The sequence below is a fragment of the Terrapene carolina genome, unplaced genomic scaffold (genome assembly GCF_002925995.2).
Source record: "Terrapene carolina triunguis isolate 2854851 unplaced genomic scaffold, T_m_triunguis-2.0 Scaffold740, whole genome shotgun sequence".
In the NCBI taxonomy this organism is placed as follows: domain Eukaryota; kingdom Metazoa; phylum Chordata; order Testudines; family Emydidae; genus Terrapene; species Terrapene triunguis.
Window position 1 is genome coordinate 2,749,241 of NW_020665091.1, and position 25,575 is coordinate 2,774,815.

General features: G+C 48.3%; 1 protein-coding gene across 1 annotated transcript in view; it reads right to left on the reverse strand.

Moving 5' to 3' along the window:
• Window positions 1–25,575, reverse strand: part of CLCN1 (chloride voltage-gated channel 1) — a 69,432-nt gene that overhangs the window by 34,748 nt on the left and 9,109 nt on the right. The window contains 7 exon segments of the mRNA XM_024211805.1: window positions 241–366; window positions 683–761; window positions 5,287–5,364; window positions 7,400–7,533; window positions 7,644–7,772; window positions 9,413–9,544; window positions 11,294–11,365. Coding sequence (XP_024067573.1) covers window positions 241–366; window positions 683–761; window positions 5,287–5,364; window positions 7,400–7,533; window positions 7,644–7,772; window positions 9,413–9,544; window positions 11,294–11,365 — 750 coding nt within the window.

Genomic DNA, 25,575 nt, shown 5'->3' on the forward strand with positions numbered 1-25,575 from the left:
GAATTTTTTGGGCAACCCCTGACACACCTAGGACTGGGAGGGATCGGGGAGTTAGCTAATTTTTGACATAAGTTTGCTACTCTCCCCCTTCTTTCCCTCTCTCTGCCTGTCATGTATGCAAGGAAGATGGTGGAGGAAATGTCACATCCCCACTGTATTTCTGGATTGAGGCAAAATTGGAGATGAAGTAGACAATAGAGGCCTGGACACCAGACACAGAGGTCTTGGTTCTAGCCTTACCTGCATCCTTGTTCCACACGGCGAGCACTCGGAAGATGAAGGCACTGAACGTGGCTGCGAAGAAACCACGCCAGTAATTGCGCACAGCAAAGTAGGTGGAAGTGACCTCAATGCTGAAGAGCACCCCTAGAGAAAACAGAGATGTTATCACCTGGACATATATCTGGAAATCTCCCCAGAACTTCTAGTATTCTGTCCAGCCATCATTGCCCACTGCTCCCATCAAGTTTGGGTCAAAAAGGTTTTGCAAAGGAGGCAGAGTTAAAGGGATGGCAAAAGTGAGAGGGCAGAGTCTCTTGCTGCTGGAGGTTGTCTCTCTGTGGGGAGGACATACTAGGGAATGAGTGGGGGTGAGGCTGAAACTATAGGGAATGGTCATTGAATTGGGGGTTGGGGATGAAGATATCCTGAGGAAAGGCAAAGGAAGGGAGCAGCCACTTGCCTCCAAGTGGTGTCCCAAAGCAGCAGCCAACCCCCACAGCACAGCCCACAGTCAGGACATCAGTGTAATAATACGGCTGCTACTGGTGGAAGAGACAGAAGAGAGACAGACAGAGAGAAGACAATAGGAAAGAAAAGGGAGAGTGAGTCACAAAATTAGACCAAGTGTCACAGTTTGTCACCAACCCGCTATCACTAATGCTTGTGGGGTGTATGTCCATAATCTCTCTCTCATTCCTCCCTCCTAGACACCTCCAAAATATCCAAAGGGACTGAAGTAAAATTGGGTCTGGAATAAGGCATAGGCACTAGTCAAGGGATGAAGGCACAGTCTCAGCTTTCATTGAAGTACATGTATTTCTAGCCCTTGTGGTTGTGAAAAAATGCCCCAGCCAGGAATTCTGTGTTGTGGGGACTCTCACAGCAGCCACTTCATCATGACTGCTGGTGTGGTGTCAGCAGAGGCCCCATATGCAGACTAGTGGGAGCTAAGTCCTTCCTCCTCCAGTTCAGAGGCAACGCGTGGGGGAGCATGGAGGGGTCAAATGCAGGGCAGGGAGTGAGAGGGGCTCTATCCTCCTCTCCCTGTGCCTCCCCCCTCCCCCTCACCTGGCATGTTCGGCCTCTCTCCCTGGCAGCCATGCAGGAAGTGGGACGGAGCTGCAGCTACCAGGGAGAGCAGCAGAAGCAGCAGAACATGCAGGGGGAGGCGCAGAGAGCCCATCCCCTCACAGGTAATGTGGAGTGGGGAGAGTGCTGTGGCCCTGGGCTGGGCTCAGGGTGGGAGGGGTCACTGGGCAGGGGAAACATGTGGAGCGGTCACGTGACCTCACATTTACCTTGTGCCCCTCCAGTATGGGTAGGCACCAGTTGTCTATTGCCTGTCTGAAGAGAGGGGGTGATGGTCTAGAGACAGGGGAGGCCCCAGTTTGCCCAAAGAGGAGCGCTGGTGGGTCAAACACCAGCTCAGCAGACCACTCCTGTGCGGATGGTCCCTGTGCAGGAGCAAGGCCCGGGGTACACCCAAGTGGGGAAGTGCCTAGGGACCCATCTTGATTTAATCTTGCCCCATGTGAACCCCTGAAATCCACTGCTTAAAAATGAGGAGAGAGGAACACACCATTCCTTGGGAAAATATATATCAAAAAGGAAATTACCTCAGAACAAATCCATTCAAACAGGAAATAACATTAAACATATATCTGAACAAGAAATTACCTCAAAAGGAGCTAGCTAGGACAAGAAATGACCTCTACTTGCTACCGTGGCAGAAACAGGAAGCTAAATCATGGTTACGGACAGAAAAGCCATTATGAAAACATGGCATCTGGGTATTTCTGCATTTATTTGCCCCACCTTCAAGGCTGGTGGGCCCAATCAGTTTGTGAGTCTGGAAGGAGGTTTCTCTCACTGCTGCTAGCACCCCCAGCTCATTCCAGCAGTGTTTGCTTTGTGCATGCACATCTCTGATAAGCAGTGAGGGTCCCACAATCAGAGCAGACTCAATGAGGTTGGCAAAAGCCAAATGAAATGCCTTTTGCTCCTTCTGTGAGTCTATCAGCTCCACATATGAAGTTTGGGGGGCAAGGAGACCATGGGAAGGGATTCTCCTGTGGTGTATCTATCTTTGTAATTGCTATGTGCAACTCCTGTTTCCTCTGTGCTGCACTTCTGCATGTCCAGGAATCTGCTATTTGCTGGGGTGGCTGCCATTTTTGTAAGGCAGAGTTTCTGCAGCCTGTTGCAAAGCACAGACACACACTGGACTGTCCCATGGAGAGGCCACTTTCATTTGTTTCTGTTCTGCTTTTTTTTACCACTTCCCCACAAAAATATTCCTATGGGAAGTACTGGATCCCCTCCCAGGTATTGTCACTGTGGGGTTGTGGTACCCGAGCCCCTTCTAGAGATCGGACAGCATGCTCAGTGGCCAGCACTAGAGGTGCTCCATGCACCGTGCTCACATTGTGCGTGAGCAATGGAGGATTCTTTACTAGGGTTTGGAGACAAGAAAGGGTGCATGTACACTAGGTACAAGGGTTAAACATGTATATTAACTGATGTCACAGTCCAGTAGAGAGGTAATGGGCTGCCCGCAGGGGTTAAAGTGGAGTGGGGTGGGGGCATTTCTCCCCTTCCTCTGCTAAATGCAGAGGGAGCTCCCCCTCTTCCCCCTGGCTTGGGTAAGCAGTGCCCCTCCACAGCTCACCCTGCTCCTTGGCTGGTGCTGTAAGAGAGCCCTCTGCTGTTTTAATCTCCTTTAACCCCTAGTTGCTCCTCTAGTCCATCCCTCTTTTGGAGTAATTAAGTGTTGGCCTGCAGACCCCACTGGCCCATCGTCTGGTGGGATCCCCTTTGCACTGTCCTCTTGTCATCCAGATAGTGAGAGTCTCACGCCTCCTGTTTGTACAGGGCTCCTCCTGTGTGGTGCTGCTGCCGTTCAGCCAGTCACAGCCTGCTTCTCCGCTAGACACCTAGCTCTCATCCAGCCTCCTTGTTGCAGCTCTCAGGCTGCCTGCTATCTAGCCTTCCCTCTGAAGCCAACTTCAAGCTGCCTCCGGCCTGCTGCTCCATTCTCACACACCTACCTCTGTCTCTCTCCCTGAGAAGGATCCCCTGCCCTCTGGATGTCAGGTCTGTTACCAGTCTGCTAAGCATTCAGGAGCCCTCTATTTGCCAGATACTAAACTGTCTGGTTTTTGTTTATGGCAAACAGTAATGAAATGATCTCTTTCAGCTGGCCTGAGCCAAGACTGGGCTACAGTTTATTACTCCCCTCACTCATTCCATCTAAAGACAGGAAGTGAAGTATTTGCCTCAAGGAAATAACACAGTATTTGAACAACCATCAAACTTTGAATACCCTCCAAATTACCCTGGGCACAGTGTCCAGGTGATTGGAGTAGGGCCTTGAGGTGGGGTGGGCACACTCAGACACACACTCAGGACTAATCAAAAGGGAAACATTCTATGACAAATGATCTATGTCTCTTGACTGGAGGCTGTTGCACCTTGTGTACTGTTGCCCTGGGCCTTGTCCATCTAGCCGAAGGATAAATATATCTCTGTCATACGTGTTATTTAAGAGAGTGGCTCTGATTCAGAAGCAAAGATGTGAGTGATTAACAGTCACATTTTTCTCCACAGCCATATTATTCTCTAGCTTACTGATAAAGAGTTTATTTTGCGCACTAAAAATATAACTTCCTGTTCATGAGTATTATCACTTGCTGTCCATGAGTGATGTCACTCCCCACCATTATGTTTTTTGGTCCTTCCTCTCTATTTTGGAAGGTGGTCTTTACTGATTGTGTAGGCGGACCCACCTTTGGACTTTCGGCCTGATACATGGGGACTAAATAGGCTCAGCCATTAGTGATGACACTTCCTGCCCAAATGTCACTTCCTCTGTGGCATTTTTCCCATAATCCACCTCACCTTTCCCCTCTCCCTTGCCTTTCATCCTCCATGATTACATGAAAAAAGAAATAACATTTCACCACAGAACTGGAAAGAAGGTAAGTCTGTGCAGAACTTGTTTTCATGCAGGAGATTCACAGTGAGAGAGTTGAGGTGATGTATACAAAATGTCATATATAAGAATACACTTGCCTCCAAGAGGAGCCCCGAAGCAACATCCAACTCCAACCGCGCAAGCCGCCACCAGGAGTTCGAGCTGCCTGTACACATTCTGGAACAGAGAGCCCAGCCAGAGAAGGGCATGCCAGGGTTAGAGGGAGCACAGCCACAGGGTTAGTCCCCACATCCTCTGAAATGAAGCAACAGCCAGCAGCAAATGCAGCCGTCTCTGCTATCGTGAGCCGGGCTCTACACACTGCCAGTCTTTAGTACAATAAGCTTGTCTCTAATATGGAGATCTGGTCACTAAGTACAGCCAAGGTCAACTGTACTAAAGTGATGTGGTGCCTGCATGCCACCAATCTACTCCTGTGCACCAGTCTCTATACAGATCTGGTCTATATAAACAACTGCTGTAGTTATCTTATATTACACAGCCAGTCTCTGCAGTGAGCCAGTCTGCACAAGCTGTTTCTATTACAGTGAGTCAGTCTCTCTATATAGCATATAGTTAGCCTCTAGGGACACTGCCAGTCTTAATAAACAGCTCATCACTACAATGATCTTTTTACTGCAAAGGCTGTTTCTACAGCAGACATATAGACCACTCCTATGATTAGCAGTGCTCTGTGCATGCACATTCTAAGACAAACTGGTCTTTATGCAAAGCTACTTGGCAAGTCTTTATGCATCGAGGGTGACTACAATGAGGTAGCTTATGGCTTTAGCACTATCAGAATCCAGACTTGCCAGACCATATTCCTAGCCAGTCTGTTCTGTAACTTAGTAGGCCACATACCTGGCCAGTCCTTATAACTTACTGGACTGTATACCTGGCCACTCTCCATAATCCTGGCCAGTACATGTAATGTACTGGTCTGTAACACCTTGGTGAACTCACTGCATTCCCTGTACCAATATCCTGCCCCCTCCCCTGCTATGCCCTCCTCTGGAGAAGAAATCATGTTGCCTCTCCCAGGAGATGGAGAGCTTCAGGATAAGTGCACGCAGAAACCTGTGCCTTACCTCATACACACCACAGAAGATTGACATGAACTTGCTGAGCACAGCAGCACAGATGCTGGCAATGTGCACGAAGGGACCCTGTTAGAGAAGAGAAGGGGAAAGATGATGAGGAAAGAAGGTCAGTGACATTGTGCCACTGACATGGATTTAATAAACACAGATGTTGGCGCACGCTCTCCTCTCTCTCTCTCTCTCTCTGGTCATCTCTGCCTCTCTCCCCCCATCTCTCCCCTCTTTCTCTCAGGTAGGAAATCAGTGATTTGAAGGTATCTCAGCATCTTCCTGTGACGGGTTCAGTCACAGAGACACCCTTGTGAACTGTCACCTGACATGCTGGAATTACCTCTGAGCCCGTTTTCCCTGTCAGCTTGGGACTCCAGAACCCTACCTTGTTGAGCTAGACATGCTAGCCTGCTGCAACACAGACCTAGGTCTGGTCCTCGCCCCCAAAGGTGCAGACTTTAACCAAAAACTGCTCAGCAAGTACTCCTGTCTCCAGAACCCAGACATCCAGTTCCCAATGGGATCCGAACCCCAAATAAATCTGTTTTACTCTGCATAAAGCTTATACAGGGTAAATTCATAAATTGTCCGCCCTCTATAACACCTATAGAGAGATATGCAGCTGTTTGCTCCCCCAGGTTTTAATCACTTACTCTGGGTTAATTAATAAACAAAAGTGATTTTATTATATATAAAAAGTAGGATTTAAGTGGATTCAAATAATAACAGACAGAACAAAGTAAGTTACCAAGTAAAATAAAGCAAAAACACACGAGTCTAAGTCTAATACATTAAGAAACTGATTACAGATAATATCTCACCCTCAGAGTTGTTCCAATAAGCTTCTTTCAAAGACTAGACTCCTTCCTAGTCTGGGCCCAATCCTTTACTCTGGTACAATCCTTGTTAGTTCTAGCTCAGGTTGTAATTAGGGTTTACTCATAGACTTTAAGGTCAGAAGGGACCATTATGATCTTCTAGTCTGACCTCCTGCACAATGCAGGCCACAGAATCTCACCCACCCACTCCTCTGACCTATGTCTGAGCTATTGAAGTCCTCAACTTGTGGTTTAAAGACTTCAAGGTGCAGAGAATCCTCTAGCAAGTGACCCGTGCCCCATGCTGCAGAGGAAGGCGAAAAACCCCCAGGGCCTCTGCCAATCTGCCCTGGAGGAAAATTCCTTCCCGATCCCAAACATGGTGATCAGCTAAACCCTGAGCATGTGGGCAAGATTCACCAGACAGACACCCAGGAAAGAATTCTCTGTAGTAGCTCAGATCCCACACTATCTAGTGTCCCATCACAGCCCATTGGGCATATTTATTGCTAATAGTCAAAGATCAATTAATTGCCAAAATTAGGCTATCCCATCAGACCATCCCTTCCATGGTTTTCTCATGACTGCAGCCTTCTTTGTTCTCTTCCACACCCTTTTATAGCTTTGGCACAAGGCGGGAATCTTTCGTCTCTCTGGATCCCCACCCCTTCTTCTAAATGGAAAAGCACCAGGTTTAAGATGGATTCCACCATTCTTCCTGGGCTGGCTTACATGAACACAGGAAGGCTTGCAAGTAAACAGAGACATTTACAATCAATTGTCCTAGTCAATGGGAGCCATCAAGATTCTAAACCATCATCAATGGCCCACACTTTGCATAATTACGATAGGACTTCAGAGTTATACTTTATATTTCTAGCTTCAGTTACAAGAATGATACATACATACAAATAGGATGAACACACTCAGTAGATTTGTAATGATACCTTACAATAGATCTTTTGCATAAAGCATATTCCAGTTACATCATATTTACACTCATAAGCATATTTCCATAAAACATTATGGAGTGCAACTTCACACTTCCTTTAATCCTTTCTCTATCGAACCTTTTACAGAGTCAGGAAAATGACCAATGGGAGGTCAATGCTGTAGGGAAATTCAGAAACAAAAGCAGAGCAGTGGTAGTGGAGTGAAATGGCCCCTTGTCCAAAAAGATAAGATAGTTATAGCCCCTTCCTCCCCAGGGCTTCACAGTGCCCAAAGAGACACCTATACCTGCCTCCCCATCCCTGGCCATCACTGCACACACACACAATAGCAACACTCACCTCTTTCCCTATAGGCATGCCACTCCCCAGCCCAGCTGTCAGGCCTACAACTTTGGCCACAAAAGCTTTGAGTGTGAGGTATTCCTTGAGGACCACTCCCCGCATGATTGTCTTCAGCTCAGGAATCCCAGACCCTGAAAAAAACCAGAACAGACAATGAGTAAATAAGCCATAGAAACAAGGAACATGCCATACAGAAAAAGAGACAGACAAAAGCAGATCTTCCCTTGCCCCCTGCTCTCACCAACAGCCTGTGGGGAGACGAGGTGGCAGAAGACAGCAGCAAAGAGGATGAGGATGAGGGGGTAGGTGACCCAGGCCAGGTACTGCATAGGGACACTCGGGTGCAGCTCCTTGTACATCCACTTGTAAGCTGTGGACAGACAGAACAGGAGTCAGCGAGAGCAGCACGCCCCCAAAGGGGTTGATGAGCATCAAACAAACCCAGCTCAAAAGCACGGGTTGGCCCAACCGAGAACAATCCAACCACGTCCAGGACTGAACCCCTCAGCAGAAAGGGGTCCTGCCAGCAGAGGGCAGGTGTCACAGGGAGCAGTGTGTATTAGGGGGATGTGAAACACAAGGGTGAATGAACCTGAAAACTGAATTCACCCCAGTAGAAAGAGGGTCTCCCAAAATAGGATGTGGGGTCTGGATTAGAGGAGCTGTGTGTATGTATGTATCTTGAGGGGAGAAATATAATATTAAATTAACAGGACTTCATGGTCAAGCCTTACTGTTCTACCTTGGCCTGTAACTGTTAAATATCCTAAGCTAAGCAGGGGATGTCTGGCCTATGTTTTGAGGAGAAACTTCCAAATAAAATGAATGTTCTGCAACAACTGTGTGACTTTTAGAGCAGGGGTCTCAAACTCAAATGACCACGAGGGCCACATGAGGGCTAGTTCATTAGCCCGAGGGCCGCATCACTGACACACACCCCCTCACTGCTCCCAGCCCTGCCCCCACTCCACCCCTTCCATGAGGCCCAGCCTCTTCCCACCCCTTCCCTGCCCCCATTCCAACCCCTTCCCCGAAGTCCGCACCCCAACTCCGCCCCCTCCCTGCCCCCAGAGGGTGCATGAGGGGTGTGGCAGGGGCTCAGGGCAGGGAGTTGAGGTGCAGCAGGGGGTTGGGGTGCAGGCAGAGGGCTCAGGGTGCAGAAGGGGGCTCAGGGCATGGGGCTGGGGTGCAGGCAGAGGGCTCAAGGCAGGGAGTTGGGGTGCAGAAGGAGTGTGGGATGCAGCAGGGGGTTGGGGTGTGGGGTGCAGCAGGGGGCTCAGGGCAGGGAGTTGGGGGGGCGGGGTGCAGGAGGGCTTCGGGCTCCGGGGTGGCAGCGGCGCACACCGGGGCCGGGGCCAGGGCAGGCTGCCAGCCCTGGCCCCGGCCCCGCTCTGCTCCACTCCGGGAAGTAGCTGGAACCATGTCCCTGCGGCCCCTGGGAGAGGGGGATGCAGGGTTCCTCACGCTGCTTGCTGCTCCTCCAGGTACCTCCCCCGAAGCTCCCATTGGCCGTGGTTCCCCGTTCCCGGCCAATGGGAGCTGCGGGGGGGGGGGCGTGCCTGGAAGCCAGAGCAACACTCTGCTTCTCCCCCCGGCCGCAGGGACGTGATGCCAGCCGGCGCGGGGCTCGAGGGGGGCAATCCCGCGGGTGTAGTTTGCCCACCCCTGGCCTGGAGGTAGGCGGGGGGAGCGGGCGCGGGCCGCTCGGCGGGCCGCAGGAAATAGCCCAGCAGGCCGCGTGTTTGAGACCCCTGCTTTAGAGGATACTCTCCCCTCTGGGTCAGTACTGATCCCAGTGCCCCAGCGAGAAGAGCTGTGCTCAGGGAGTGGTGTGGGTGACAAACTAGGGGATATTCTGCCCTGGGAGTTAGTACTGACCCCAATGTCCCAGCATGGCACTATGGGGCAATGTGCTGCAGGGAGTTGGTGCTGAACATGGGATATTAGGCATAGAAGTGAATTGTTCATGTGATTTATGAGTCAGTTTCATAACACCTGAATGGGACCCACCCTGCAGGCTCTTGGCGCTGGCATAATCCATTCCCCAGCTCACCAGCGCCATGACCAGACCCAACAGAACCAGGAATATCCAGTCTTCTCCAAGCTTCTTGGTAACATATTTCTGAATGTGTCTAGCACAGTCTGTGGATGAGAAAGAGTCTTGAGGCAAGAGGTTAAGCCAGGGAGGGTCAAGAAATATTGAGGAAGCCCCCTGGCTGTCTCTTCTTTCCCTTATTGAGTATGGCAAGATAGCAGTGTGACATTCTATACCTTGGGGGAGCACCCTGTAACCCCCATATTCCTCATTTATATATAATTGTGATCTTGCATATAAAGCAAGCCATGTGAGGTATCAGGGGAAAGGTTATAATCTGCTGAAAGTCATTTTTTCTATCCATATATGTATATAATTAATGCCTATGAAGTTGTGAGATTGTGTTGTATGGTTGTCACTAAAACATGCTGTAAGTTGGGGAATCAGCCAGATATTAGCTCCCCAGAGGCAACAGCAAGGAAAGTAACCAATTTCCGGGTGGGATGTCAAACAACCCATCAACAACCATTGTCCAGCAAGGGAGCTACAATGCAATGACTCACCTGCATGAGGCCACACCAGGGGAATTGCTCAACCTTGCCTGGCGACTCTGCAATGCCCCCAGACATGCCTGGACTTGTGCTCCCCAAGCACATGGGACTGAGAGTATAAAACAGAACTCAGTGGCCACATGCTGGGCCTTTCCCCTGCCCCCACCTATCCTTCAAGCAACAAGGACACCAACTGCGGGGACTGGCCCAGATTTCAAGGGTGAAATCTGTATACTAGGGACTGCAATATCCAGTGGGGTGAGAAAAACTGCTTAATCTATATGTTGCCCAGTCTAATAGGGTTGAAAGTTTAGACTGCGTGCTTATATTTTATTTCTTTTAGTAACTAACTGTGACTTTCTGCCTATCACTTAATAGCACTTAAAATGTATCTTTTGTAGTCAATAAATTTGTTTAATTGTTTATCTTTACCAGCGAGTTTGTATGAAGTGTGTGGTAAATCTGCTCAGGTTTTGCAAAGGCTGGTGTATATCCACTTTCCATTGATGAAGTGGTGAACCAATTAATAAATCAGCATTGCTCGTCTTGAGCAGTGCAAGACAGTATATTCCTGGGGTATAGTGCTGGGAGCTGGGGGGATTTGGCTCTGGTGCCTTTCTCTGTGTGATTCATGAGTGGCTCTGGGAGCACTCATGCAATATAGCTGGGTGTGGGGCTCCACATGCTGTTGTGCTGAGTGATCACAGCGCCTGGAGGGACTTGCTGTTGGTTGCTAGCAAGGCATTGTGAGAGATAGCCCAGGCTGGAGAGAGTTCAGGGGGCACAGTGGTTCCACAGTTCCAGGCTGCACCCCGGGGATCCCATCACAAGCAGCGCCTGTGGAAACATCATGTTTGAGTGCTGAAGGACTTGGCACCTATCTCTCGCTATACAGTACTGCAAAGTCCTCTGCAGTATGGGCAGGATGGGGAGTTTAACCTCTTGTGCACTGGAAGGAGAGATCTCCTCAAATAATCCCACAAGTGTGAGAAAGGCCTCTCCATCCTGGACAGGAGATCTGTAACCTACTGTGTGATGGAATGAGAGACTGCTTTGAGAAAAACTATCCCTTGCTGTCACACATATTCCTGGGGGGAAAGTGGGAAAGGAAATTTAGCCTCTGCTAGCTTCTCCTCTTCCACCCAGTGGGACTTCTTCCTCCTTCTTTTGGAACAAGGCTCACTTGTCCCCCTTTTGCCCCACTTGAATTCCATCCCTCTGCACCTCCAGCTTGAACAGTGGCAGTCTGTCCATCTTTTGGTAATAAAGTGAGCCTGTCTGTCCAGTGGGGCTGAGTGGTCCTACCTTGGCATTTGGAGTACCGCTCCTCTTTGACCTCTGTCTGGCTGTCCCGTTTCTGGGGGCTCTGTCTGTTCCCTTGGGTCTCTTTCTCACTCAGTAGTTTTGCCGCTTCCTTCTGTGCAAAGTCAGAGAGCTGGTCTGTGTACTGCCCATAGAGCTAGAGGAGCCGGCAGAGGGAAAGATGAGAGGGGAAAAGCAGTGTTAATATCCCAATTCACAGACAGACAAAGAGACAGATCCACAGATGGACAGAGAGTTCCACAGACAGTCAGATGCACAGACCCAAGCAAACCCAAACAGAGAAGACAGAAACACAGGAAGACCCAGACAGACAGAATTTGTCTCACTGTCCTTCTCCTCTGCTGGTCCCTACCTATTGGGAGAAAACGAGTTCACACCCACAGTAACTGATCCATTGTTCCCTGCCTACAATCTCTCCCCATCATCTCCAGCCACTTATGACTGGGCGTGATCTCTGTGAGCAGCTCCCCTCCACACCAAACGTGGTCTGGGATTGTGGGTGGCATGAATACTAATACTCCATGTGACTGATCTTCCCTCAAACATGTCTGTCTCTTCTCACCATATTGCTGGGGCCGGGCCACAATCCAGTGCCTACTCCGGGGCTACAGACTCCCAACAACTTCCATTCCTAGCAAGGACCAGCAGGCTCATTTAGAGCAGAATGGGGCTTTTGCTGACTGTCCCATCCTCCCTCCAAATTGTGCGAGAATTGATTTTGTGATCGTTAAACCACCAGTGATAGTTCAAGCTCAGCTTGAATCTCTCAGTTGTGACAAACCATCATTCTCCATTGCCTGGACTTAACTATAGTATCAAAGCTGCTGTGGTTTAAAATGTGGCCTTGCTTTAAAAAGCATCTCCATATAAATGCCATGAGAGGGCTACGTGTTTATCATTTCTCAGATCAAACATATGCAGTTTACTAGTAAAAAACCATTTTCACCTGCTGCCAACTTTGCACATTCAGCCTGGTATTTGAGAGTCAAGCTGGGCTCCTTCCCTCTTCATAAACCATAATAAAGGTTCTGCTACACAAACGATGTCCTCACTGACACCTGTGCAACCGCATTGTCTTCAAAGTGTAGTCTTATTTGTGCCTGTAAACTGCCCCCCACATCCTCCGAAAGGTGTCACAGAGATCCTAATTTGACCTTTATTATGTTGATGTTGTGCATAGCATCTCTATGGATAGTAATTTCATGATCTAATAAGAATATAAAAGTAGGGATCTATTATCGACCACCTGATCAGGACAGTGATAGTGACAATGAAATGCTAAGGGAGATTAGAGAGGCTATCAAAATAAAGAACTCAATAATAGTGGGGGATTTCAATTATCCCCATATTGACTGGGTACATGTCACCTCAGGATTAAATGCAGAGACAAAATTTCTTGATACTTGAAATGACTGCTTCTTGGAGCAGCTGGTACAGGAACCCACAAGGGGAGAGGCAATTCTCAATTTAGTCCAGAGTGGAGCGCAGGATCTTGTCCAAGAGGTAACTATAACAGGACTGCTTGGAAATAGTCAGGGCCGCCCAGAGGATTCAGGGGGCCTGGGGCAAAGCAATTTCGGGGGCCCCTTCCATAAAAAAAAGTTGCAATACTATAGAATACTATATTCTCATGGGGGCCCCTGTGGGGCCCGAGGCCTGGGGCAAATTGCCCCTCTTGCCCCCCCCTCCCCCCGGCGGCCCTGGAAATAGTGACCATAATATAATAACATTTAACATTCCTGTGGTGGGAAGAACACCTCAACAGCCCAACACTGTGGCATTTAATTTCAGAAAGGGGAACTATGGAAAAATGAGGGGGTTAGTTAAACAGGAATTAAAAGGTACAGTGACTAGAGTGAAATCCCTGTAAGCTGCATTGACACTTTTCAAAGACACCATAATAGAGGCCCAACTTAAATGTATACCCCAAATTAAAAAACACAGTAAAACAACTAAAAAAGAGCCACCGTGGCTTAACAACCATGTAAAAGAAGCAGTGAGAGATAAAAAGGCATCTTTTAAAAAGTGGAAGTCTAATCCTAGTGAGGTAAATAGAAAGGAGCATAAACACTGCCAAATTAAGTGTAAAAATGTAATAAGAAATGCCAAAAAGGAGTTTGAAGAACAGCTAGCCAAAAACTCAAAAGATAATAACAAAATGTTTTTTAAGTACATCAGAAGCAGGAAGCCTGCTAAACAACCAGTGGGGCCCCTGGACGATCGAGATACAAAAGGAGCACTTAAAGACGATAAAGTTATTGCGGAGAAACTAAATGAATTCTTTGCTTGAGTCTTTACGGCTGAGGATGTTAGGGAGATTCCCAAACCTAACCTAGGTGACAAATCTGAGGAATTGTCACAGATTGAAGTGTCGCTAGAGGAGGTTTTGGAATTAATTGATAAACTTAACATTAACAAGTCACCAGGACCAGATGGCATTCACCCAAGAGTTCTGAAAGTACTCAAATGTGAAATTGTGGAACTATTAACTATGGTTTGTAACCTGTCCTTTAAATCGGCTTCTGTACCCAATGATTGGAAGACAGCTAATGTAACGCCAATATTTAAAAAGGGCTCTAGAAGTGATCACGGCAATTACAGACCAGTAAGTCTAACATCAGTGCCAGGCAAATTAGTTGAAACAATAGTAAAGAATAAAATTGTCAGACACATAGAAGAACATAACTTGTTGGGCAAAAGTCAACATGGTTTCTGTAAAAGGAAATCATGTCTTACTAATCTATTAGAGTTCTTTGAAGGGGTCAACAAACATGTGGACAAGGGGGATCCAGTGGACATAGTGTACTTAGATTTCCAGAAAGCCTTTGACAAGGTCCCTCACCAAAGGCTCTTACGTAAATTAAGTTGTCATGGGATAAGAGGGAAGATCCTTTCATGGATTGAGAACTTGTTAAAAGACAGGGAACAAGGGTAGGAATAAATGGTAAATTTTCAGAATGGAGAGTGGTGTTCCCCAAGGGTCAATCCTAGGACCAATCCTATTCAACTTATTCATAAATGATCTGGAGACAGAGGTAAACAGTGAGGTGGCAAAGTTTGCAGATGATACTAAACTGCTCAAGATAGTTAAGACCAAAGCAGACTGTGAAGAACTTCAAAAAGATCTCACAAAACTAAGTTATTGGGCAACAAAATGGCAAATGAAATTTAATGTGAATAAATGTAAAGTAATGCACATTGGAAAAAATAACCCCAACTATACATACAATATGATGGGGGCTAATTTAGCTACAACTAATCAGGAAAGAGATCTTGGAGTCATGGTGGATAGTTCTCTGAAGACGTTCACGCAGTGTGCAGTGGCAGAGAATATCTTATTGCCTTTATATAAACATGGTATGCCCATATCTTGAATACTGCATAAAGATGTGGTCTCCTCATCTCAAAAAAGATATACTGGCATTAGAAAAAGTTCAGAAAAGGGCAACTAAAATGATTAGGGGTTTGGAACGTGTCCCATATGAGGAGAGATTAAAGAGGCTAGGACTTTTCAGCTTGGAAAAGAGGAGACTAAGGGGGAATATGAGAGATGTATATAAAATCATGAGTGGTGTGGAGAAAGTGAATAAGGAAAAGTTATTTACTTGTTCCCATAATATAAGAACTAGGGGCCACCAAATGAAATTAATGGGCATCAGGTTTAAAACAAATAATAGGAAGTTCTTCTTCACACAGCACACAGTCAACCTGTGGAACTCCTTGCCTGAGGAGGTTGTGAAGACTAGGACTATAACAGGGTTTAAAAGAGAACTAGATAAATTCATGGAGGTTAAGTCCATTAATGGCTATGAGCCAGGATGGGTAAGGAATGGTGTCCCTAGCCTCTGTTTGTCAGAGGGTGGAGATGGATGGCAGGAGAGAGATCACTTGATCTTTACCTGTTAGGTTCACTCCCTCTGGGGCACCTGGCATTGGCCACTGTCGGTAGACAGGATACTGGGCTGGATGGACCTTTGGTCTGACCCAGTATGGCCATTCTTATGTTCTTATGCAGCATGAAAAGACCCCATCTTGACCCTCACATCTCAGAGGGATTTTGTGATGCTGCTTTTAAAAAGAAAACTCTTTTACTTGTAAACGGAGTACAGTTCATCTGGAATCACTGAGATGGTAAATACTAAGGATATGTTTACACTTTGAGCTTGAAGGTGTAATTAGCAGCTTAAGTAGACATACCTGCACTAGCTCTGACTGAGCTAGGGTGCTAAAAATAGAAGTGCAGATGCAGTGGTGGGAGGGGCTAGCTGCCCAGAGTATGTGCCTTGCATTTTGGACGGGATCATACTTGTGGCAGCTTGCCGTTTGCACCACCCTGACTACTTCTATTCTCAGCGCACTAGCTCAATCAGAGCCATTGCAGGAATGTCTACTCAAGCTGGGAATCACTAGGGTGACCAGATGTCCCATATTTAAGCCCTCCTGCAGGTGTCCTGACTTTTTCTTTAACATGTGCAAATTGTCCCATATTTTCTGTCTCCCCCCATCATCAGTACTGGCGGGTCCTGCTGCTGGCTGGATCCCTGCTCGCCAGCCACCAGCCCACCAGCAGTGAGTGGGAAGGGGGTCCAGTGGCTGACAATGGGGGTGGGTGTGTAAGGCTGGTGACAGAGCAAAGATGCAGTGTGCGGGGCCAGCTGCTCCCCCTGCTGATCCGTCAGAACCCCCTGCTGCATGCTAGCTTTCAGCCAGCAGGGCCCGCCCTGTATCCCATTTCTGGCCAGCACTTGCTGTGCATTGCGAGCTGTGGTGGTTGGTGAGTGTGGGCAAGCACCAGGCGGCGGCCGGTTACGTGTCGCCTCTGCTGCCCACCCATTGGCCCTTTATGTGCTCCCACTCTCACTGTCCTCTCCCTGCTTTGCCCCTTCGCCCCCTAAGCTCCCGGCGGGGCACGTCTGCTCCCAGCACTGTGCGGAGAACCAGCCCCTGGTCGGAGCGCTCAGCTCACCACAGCCTGGCCGTCAGGCTCCTTCCTTCTCCCACTACCCATACGCAAAGTACGCAGCTGCATAGGGCACCAAGAAATTTGGGGCACCATATTTCCTGGTGCCCTGCGCAGCTGCATGCTGCTTCAACCCCTGCTCCGCTTCTTCCCTGGTCCCCGCCCCTGCTCTGCCCCAGCCCCGCCTCTTCCCACCCCTGCTCCGCCCCAGCCCCGCCCCCACTCCCCTGAGGACTGCAATAGGGGTCGGGCCTGCACTCACTGGCAGCGGTCAGTGGAGCGACCTCCACTGCCAAAGCCCCGCATAGCACTAGCACTCTCTGCCCCTCAGCTAAGCTCTGGACAGCGGCGTATTATCTCCTAGGCCAACAAGGCCTAGGCCTAGGGCAGCAAATTTGCAGGGGCAGCATTTTTATAATCGCAACATCGCACGCCACGATTCTACCAATCCTGATAGCGCGTATTGAAACCACCAATGACGGCGCGACGGAGACGCCATTTAGTAAACAACATACTCAGGACTGGAGTCGCGACAATCCTAAGCGTTAATTAACAATATGACCGGAAGGAAGAAATTAAGCGGTGCTCAGTTAAAAAAAAATGCTATACAGAAGAAAGAAAGGGAAAATGAAATGATAGCAAAAATGCGCAAAATTGATTCCTTTGTTGTATCAGTTAGTGCCGACAGTGAGACAGAAAAAAAAGTTGAAAGAAGTAGTGAAGTAAAAAGTGAAAATATTGGTGTTGATATTGAAAATATTGATGTGTATAAAGTACATATTAAAACTAATGAAGAAATTCTGGCTGCGGTTAGTGTTGATGAAAATGTTACAAATACTAGCGTATCAGAGACTACCCGGGAATCATGTTGCTCTGGATATCTTTGACAATACTGCAGAGATTTATGAATCACATCAATCAGAAATTCAATCTGACATTGGAATATCTACCATAAGTGATGACCCGGCCCAATAGATATTGAATGATGCTACAATTGAGTATTTATCAACGCATGGTATTAAACAAAATATCGATAGTGATTTTACTAACTCAAAAAGACAATATACTGATAAAATGCGTGTTCTAACAAAAAATGTGTTTGAACGACATCTTTTAAATGGTGAAGTAAAGCCACGGGAATATCTTGTATATTCGGAGAGGAAAGGAGCCGTGTTTTGTGCCCCATGTCGATTATTCGGAGGGATCTCTAGTCTGGCGATGAGTGGATACCATGACTGGAAAAACATATCAGCTCGACTACGTGAACATGAAAATTTGACTGAACATAAAACGTGTGTACTGACAATGGTGAAGAGAGGCGAGATATCTGGAAGAATTGATATGAATTTAAAATTTCAAATGGAAGAAGCCGTTATGTATTGGAGAAATGTGTTGAAGAGGTTTGTAGCAGTGGTAAAGAAACTTTCAAGCAGAGGACTTGCATTTAGAGGTAAGGTGGAAAAATTTGGATCACCTTATAATGGCAATTACATGATGGCCCTTGAGCTTGTCACAGAATTCGACCTATTTTTAGCAAGTCACATTGCACGTTATGGAAATGAAGGTTGAGGTAACGTATCTTATCTTTCATCCTATACATGTGATGAATATATAACATTGATGGCTTCAAATGTGATCTCAAATATTATTAAAGAAGTAAAAGAAGCCAAATATTTCTCGATAAGCGTTGACTCAACTCCCGACATATATCATGTTGATCAATTGGCTTTTATACTGAGATATGTAAACGATGATGGCATACCAGTAGAGAGGTTTCTTTGTTTTTTACCAAATACTGGCCACAAATCAGAACAGTTAGCTGATGCTGTACTTTCAACTTTGAATTGTTATGGATTAGATATCGCAAACTGCCGTGGCCAGTCGTACAACAATGCCACTAACATGTCTGGTGTATATAGCGGGTTGCAAGCAAGAATTAAGAATATAAATCCTTATGCTCTGTATGTGCCTTGCTCTGCGCATTCTTTAAATCTGGTTGGAGTATGTACAGCAGAAAGTTGTCAAGAAGCATGTTCATTTTTCTCAAATGTCCAACATCTTTATTCATTTTTTTCTGCCTCTACTCACCGGTGGGAGATTTTACTATCTAATTTGAAGCCAGGCAGTAAAGTAATAAAAAGACTTTCTGAGACTTGCTGGTCATCTCGAGTGGAAGCTTGTCATAATCTGAGTGAAAACTGGAATGCTATAATTAAAGCCCTAAATACAATAAAGGAAGATGCTACTGAGAAACCTGTTACATGTAATGAACTGCAGGCCTGCAGCGAAAACTTGATCAACTTGAGGCAGCTTTTATGGCTGTATTTTGGAGCTCACTCGTGGAAAGATTTCATATAACTAGCCAAAAACTGCAAAATGTTTATATTGATATACAGACAGTTGTAGAACTCTACAACTCACTAATAGGATACATTAACTCTATACGGGACTTGTTTGATATGTATGAAGAGAAAGCCAAAGAAAAATCTGAAATTGAAGACTACGATTTTGACACAAAGCGAAAAAGAAAGCGTAAACTGCAAGCTGAGGAGACACGCAAAGTTGAAGTGGAAATGTGTGGTAGAGATAAATTTAAAGTAGATACCTTTTTAACAATACTAGACCATGTATGTTCCGAATTGAAACGCAGAAGTAATGCGTATCAAGAAATGTATGGAACATTTCAGTTTCTCTCTAACATTACCAATACTTCAACAGCAGATATAACAGTTCATGCTAAAAAATTACAGCTATGCTACCAAGGAGATTTAGAAGAATCATTCGTGAATGAGTGTCTACATTTTCGATCGTATTTGGAAGGTGTCGAAATTCCTGAAAATGAAAAGAAGTCAATTATAAGATATTGCAGCCTTCTTCGAAATCGAAACATTCATTCAGTATATCCAAATCTTGATATTGCCTTCCGAATGTTCGTTTGCACACCTGCTACAAACTGTTCAGTGGAATGATCATTTTCGGCATTAAAAAGGGTGAAAAACTATTTGAGGGCTAATCTCAGTGAAGAAAAATTAAACTCCCTTTCTCTCCTGACAATTGAAAAGGATCTAACAACTTCTCTGGATTATACAGAATTAATTAATAAGTTTGCCGCTCAAAGGTGTAGGCGTAAACAAATGTAATTACTTACTACTCAAATACTTTTATTTCTTTCATTGTATCTACATAAAATAAAAAATAAATATTTGATATAAAACCGGACCCCCGCTTGAACGCGGCATTTTGGATCCATGCACGGTCCCACGCTATAACCGAAACCGCGCTATACAGACTAAAACTAAAAAAACTAAAACAAGTTCATATGGGGCCAGCCACCGGGGGCGGCAATTATTTCAGGGCCTAGGGGCGGCAAAATCATTAATCCACCACTGGCTCTGGAGTTGTGGTGTTGGGGGAAACGATTTCCAGCCTGTTCCTGCCCTGAACCTGCAGGCTCCACAGCACCCCCCGGGGCAGGGGCTTAGCACCCTCTTCATCTGCCTCCCCCCACCCTGGGTCCTGCCCCCCGGCAGCGCGGGGCTGCTCTGACCCCTAGGTACCCTCCCCTGCTGAGCCACCTCTCTGGCTGGTTCGTTGAAGCCCCTGCAGTCAGGTTCCCTGGGCCCTGGGTAGGGTGACCAGATGAGAGGAAGAAAATATCGGGACGCTGGCGGAGCAAAAAAAAAATTTTTTTTTAAAGCGGAGTGCTGCCGGCGGAGCAAAAAAAACCCAGAGTGCGAAATATCGGGCCAAAACTTGGGTCGGGACATGGGACCAACGCCTAAATATCAGGACAGTCCCGATTATATCGGGACGTCTGGTCACCCTAGCCCTGGTGCACAATATGTCCTTAGGGCTTACCCCCTTCCTACCCGCGCTGGAGCTGGGGGACAGGAGGTGGCTGGGTTATGTCGGTGCCCAGCAGCAGCCTGGAGGTATTAGCTGCCTTTCAACACTGTGCAGGCAGGAAGGGACAAGCTGCTTCCAGCTGGGGGCTGGGGGGGGGGGAGAAGAAGAAGAGATGAGCTCTGCAAAGACATAGCCAGGTCATCCCTTCCTCCCCTCCTCCTCTGCTGCAGCTGGAAGCAGCTGCTGTCCCTTCCCTCCTGCACAGTGCCAAAAGCAGCAGAGTCCTGTGGCACCTTATAGACTAACAGATGTATTGGAGCATGAGCTTTCGTGGGTGAATACCCACTTTGTCGGATGCATGTCTGCCAAAAGGTGCCAAAAGGTTGCTGCTGGCCACATTGTGGCGTGAACCCTGGCAGAAATCTTGGGGGGTGGGGGTGGACATGTGACCCTGCATGCACCCCCGCATGTGTTGCCTCGGCAAGACGTGGCACCACGTACCGGGAAAGCATTGTCTCATTCTGTAAAGCCCATGAGGGTATTGTTGTGAGCTTAATAATAGTAATAATACAGTGTAAAGGTGTATACATCCTCAGATCCCTCTCCAGGGCGGCCTGACTCCCCCGTCAAAAGTCTTTAGTGTTCCCACTCCTGCTCACATCACACTCCTTGTCCCTATGCCCCAGCTGTGGATCCACTCCACCGCATGGGGCTGACTAGTGTGACCCTGCTTCCTCTATTAGAAGAGATGGGCCAAATTCAGATCTCATGCAAAGCAGTTGGTTTCACTGAAAGAGCACACACTTACACCAGGACTGAATTTAGCCCTCTGTATTTTAATCTAAATGCATGGTCTGCACACATACCCCTTTCAGGTGCTATTACTTCTGCAAATCCCATAAGCTAAACTGGGCTATGCCTGGTAATAGTTGGAGGAGAGACCTTCTGAAAAGGCCAGGTGCTGCATAGAGTGGTGTGGGTAACTCAAATAAGCCAGCGGATATATAGAGACGTACAGTGTGGTATAATCAAATGTGAAATTTCTTCTGGTTACAGACACTCCCTGGAATTGGTGCAGACGTAAGGGGACTGTTTTCCCCTTACTAAAACTCAGTGAGGGTGTTTTGGTTGGCTAGCTCCCAGCACCAAAAGAAAGGGGGAGGGTCCATGGGAAATCAGGACCCTGAGACTGACAGTCCCCAGAATCAATGGGGAGAGGCCAGTGCTCCAGGTCAGCCTGATTGACAGGGCGGACAGGCTAATCAGGGAGTCGGGAGGCCAGTGGGGTCCATCCTCCATGTGAGCTGGAATTGCCTGGGTCAGACAGAATGGGGCCGAGCTAAGGAGAAAGCAGGGGCCCGAGCAGAGCTGGGGAGCAGAGCTGTGTCAGATCCAGAGGAGCCAGAAAAGCAGCCCAGGAAGCAGGTCAGAGCTGGGAGCAGAGTCACAGAAACAGCCTGCAGAGCAGACCTGTCCTGGGAGGAGAGCTGTAGCAACCAGAGCCAGAGGGGCCAGAGAAGCAGCCCAGGGAGCTGGAGGCAGAGCAGCAGCAGCCGTGCTGAGACAGAATGGTGGAGCTGGAGCTGAGGCAGAGTGGTGGAGCTAAAGCTGGAGCTAGAGCTGGAGCAGTCAGAGCCAGGTGTGGTGAGCAGCTGGGGAGAGCGAGGGCCCAGTGCAGGAAGATGCCCCCAGCCAAGACGCCTTGCAGGCCAGACTTGGAGGGGGATCGTAACCTGACAGGGCGGGGCCGATGCTGGGAAGAAGGGTCCTGCCACCTACAGCCTGAGAGTGTGTGACCACCACCAGAGCAAGTGTCTGACCTGCAGCATCCCTGCAGCACAGCCAGGGCCTGAGAAGGAGCCTGGGACCTACAATGAACAGACTGTGAACTGCCCTGTCATTCCAGAGACGCTGGTTGTGATGTTCCCGTGCCACAGAGCAGGGTGACGTGTTTTCCTTTAACCTTTCCCATTTTTTCCTTATTTTTTTAAATTGATTGCTGTTTAATAAATTGTATTTGCTTTGAACTGTATGAAATGATCAGTGGGTCAGAGAAGCATCCAGTGCAGAGAGAGCACCCGAGAATGGGAACATCCTAGCCCCTGCCCTAAGTGACCACAACAAGGTTGGGGGTCGAGCCCCCCAGGAATCCTGGACCCAGCCTTGTTGAGGTTACAAGGACTCTGCCACACAGGAGAGTGGAAGGGGAGCCCTTGAGGTCAAGCAGGCCTCTGGGTAAAGGAAGTGGGAGCGATAACTCAGATCCTTTAGCTAGCCCACTTCACTGGGGTAGTGGATAAGCCAGGAAAGTTCCCCACAATAGCGGGACCATTCCCCCGCTTACATAGATGCCCTCAGGTATTGAAATGAAATCCCATGAGTTGCAATGGGGCTTTCATTCACTGTTGCATTGTGATGCCATGAGGACACAGCATTCTCCCCAGGGTGTGGAGGCTGCAGCAGCTGTGGGTGTGCATGGGACTCTTGAAATTATCTTACGACTTTAGTTATCCCACAGGGGACTCATAAACCCTGCGGGTGTCCTGGGAATTTGGGGATAGGCGAAAGCTCCACGCTTCGGTGTAGATATTGCAGGTGCCTAAAGCCAACTCTGCCTGCTTGAATGTGCATTTTTTAAATGGTATTTTAAAAAATTTGTCTGAAGGTGGCAGGGATAGGGGTTTGCTCAGTATTTCAGTCTTTTTTCCACCGCCTGCCAGCCAGCCCTCAATCTCCTCTGAGACCCCCTTCTGTAGGTACCAGATGCAACCACAAGTGTCTCCAGCTCTCTTCAGCCGAAGAGAAAGATGTGCTGAGAGATACCATTTGGGGAATCTCTAGGGAATACATACAGGGGGCTGGTGCAGCTCACAGCAGGGTGCTGCCCTCAGGGCTGCCTCGTGCATTAGGCAGCCCCGTCACACCTCCCTGCAGCCAGCTGAGATCTCACACATCCAGATGGCTGCAAGTATTGCCTCCAACTGCTCTTCCTGCCAGGGTGGGTGGCTGTGGGACTGCCCTGCAGGCAGCGTGGCAGCCACTCTGCCTTCCCTCTCACAGCTACCCCTGCTGGATTCCAGTGGGGAGGGATACAACAGGCAGAATCAGCAGAGACATGTGAGGCAGACCTAGTGCAGTCCTCAGCCACTCCCTCAAACCGCCCTGTCTGAGCACAGGCCTCAGAAACTGAGCACCCACCCAACCTACCACTCTCCAGCACCCAGACCGCTACGCAGCACCCACACACCTCCACACCTCCTCCACCAGAGATGCCTACTTCTGTGTGGCTCCACACCCTATTCCCATCACTGCTTGAAAGTATAAGACTATGTGCAAATTAATTACAAATATGCAAATTAAATAATTTATATAAAATGTCCCACATGGAGCTGCACCAAACTTGGCAGCCATGCCACCTCACAGAGAGAAAGAGCGAGAGCAGGAGGGAGATGGAGAGATCTCTAGGCAGGGACACACCTGAGCTGAGGGAGATGGACCAGCTCAGAACAGCATGACTTCCCCACCCTTTAATGTCCTCAGAGACCAGGTAGTCTTAGAAAGTCAGGGGTTACATGGAAACTCCAGAGATCCTGGCTGTGCTCTCTTGTAGGGTATCGGGCTCCAGAGGGAGTAGCTGCCCTCCCTCCTTCTGGGCTCAGCAAGTAGGGTGGGGAGCGATTTGTTTGAGAAGCTGAGAATAGGCGGCTCCTTGTCACATGCCCTTCAATGACCCGATTTTGGCCTGAGGGCTTATTGGAGCTCGTGTTCCCCTGCTGGTGGCATGTCCTGAGGTCTTGGCACTTCACACCTCCCAGAATGTAGCCCTCCTCCCCCTCTCCAGCCCACACACACAAGAGTCCTTTAAGATTTTCTGAGTGCCAGGAGGGGGATGGGCCCTGCTTGGAACAACAGAACCAGACACTTCAGCGGGAGAATCACAGGATATAAAAGAGAGAGACATAAAGCATCATGAGTTACCCTGAGCCCCATACATGACAGTTTGTCCAGCCTCATTTGTAAGTGCCCCAGGAGATGGGGCTTCCATCACGTCCCTTGGGGACTCTCACCAGCCCCAAATGTCCCCCATTTGCTGAAGTTCAGCCATCTCCACTTGTACCAGCCTGAACAATCCCTCTCTAGAGTCTTTGGTGTTTACACTCTGGAGACACTTGTAAGCAGTTATCACGCTCCCCTCACTCAGTCACTGCTTTTCCAAGGTGTTTTCCTGGCTGTCAGAGACTGCCCAGTTCCCCCTGCACACTGTATGGTCCCACACCACCTGCTGGGCATGCTCCTAACTACCCTGCTGTTGGAAATGCTCCTTATCCCTCCTCCACCCCAGAAATGCACCTTGTCTGCTGCAACGCTACTGTAGGCCATTCAGGGACAAGGAGGGAACTAGTGGGCGAGGAGTAGAAGCTGGAAGGGCTAAGGAGTGGGGAGGAGGGGTTAGTATGTATCTTGAGTACTTGGAGGGTGTTAGATCATTTCTGTAGTGGGGATGTTGTGTAACTGGAGGACTCAGCATTGTGGGAAGGGGGTTGGGAACTGAGGAAAGGAAACCTGCAGTGGGGCCAGGTTGGGCACTTTTGGGAGGCAGAGGCAGTCTGTACGCTGAGATAGAGCCAAGTCTATGGACAAGGGAAGAAAGGGACAAGGAGTTAGAACAAGGGATTTCATTCTTACTGCCAGTCTTTTAGGATAAATCCATCTCCCCAGCCATTAACACGAGCAGGAATAATCCACACTAAGCCCTGGTCTATACTACGAGTTTAGGTTGAATTTATCAGCGTTAGATCGATTTAACCCTGCACCCGTCCACATGACGAAGCCATTTTTGTCGACTTAAAGGGCTCCTAAAATCGATTTCTGTACTCCTCCCCGACAAGGGTATTAGCGCTGAAATCGACCCTGCTGGGTCGAATTTGGGTAGTGTGGATGCAATTTGACGGTATTGGCCTCCGGGAGCTATCCCAGAGTGCTCCATTGTGACCGCTCTGGACAGCACTCTCAACTCAGATGCACTGGCCAGGTAGACAGGAAAAGCCCCGCGAACCTTTGAATTTCATTTCCTGTTTGGCCACTGTGGCGAGCTGATCAGCACAGGTGACCATGGAGTCCCAGAATCGCAAAAGAGCTCCAGCATGGACCGAACGGGAGGTACTGGGTCTGATCGCTGTATGGGGAGACGAATTCGTGCTATCAGAACGCCGTTCCAAAAGACGAAATGCCGGAATATTTGAAAAAATCTCCAAGGGCATGAAGGACAGAGGCTATAACAGGGACCCACAGCTGTGCCACGTGAACCTTAAGGAGCTCAGGCAAGCCTACCAAAGAACCAGAGAGGCAAACGGCTGCTCCAGGTCAGAGCCCCAGACATGCCACTTCTATGATGAGCTGCATGCCATTCTAGGGAGTGCCCCAACAACTACCCCAGCCCTGTGCGTGGACTCCCTCA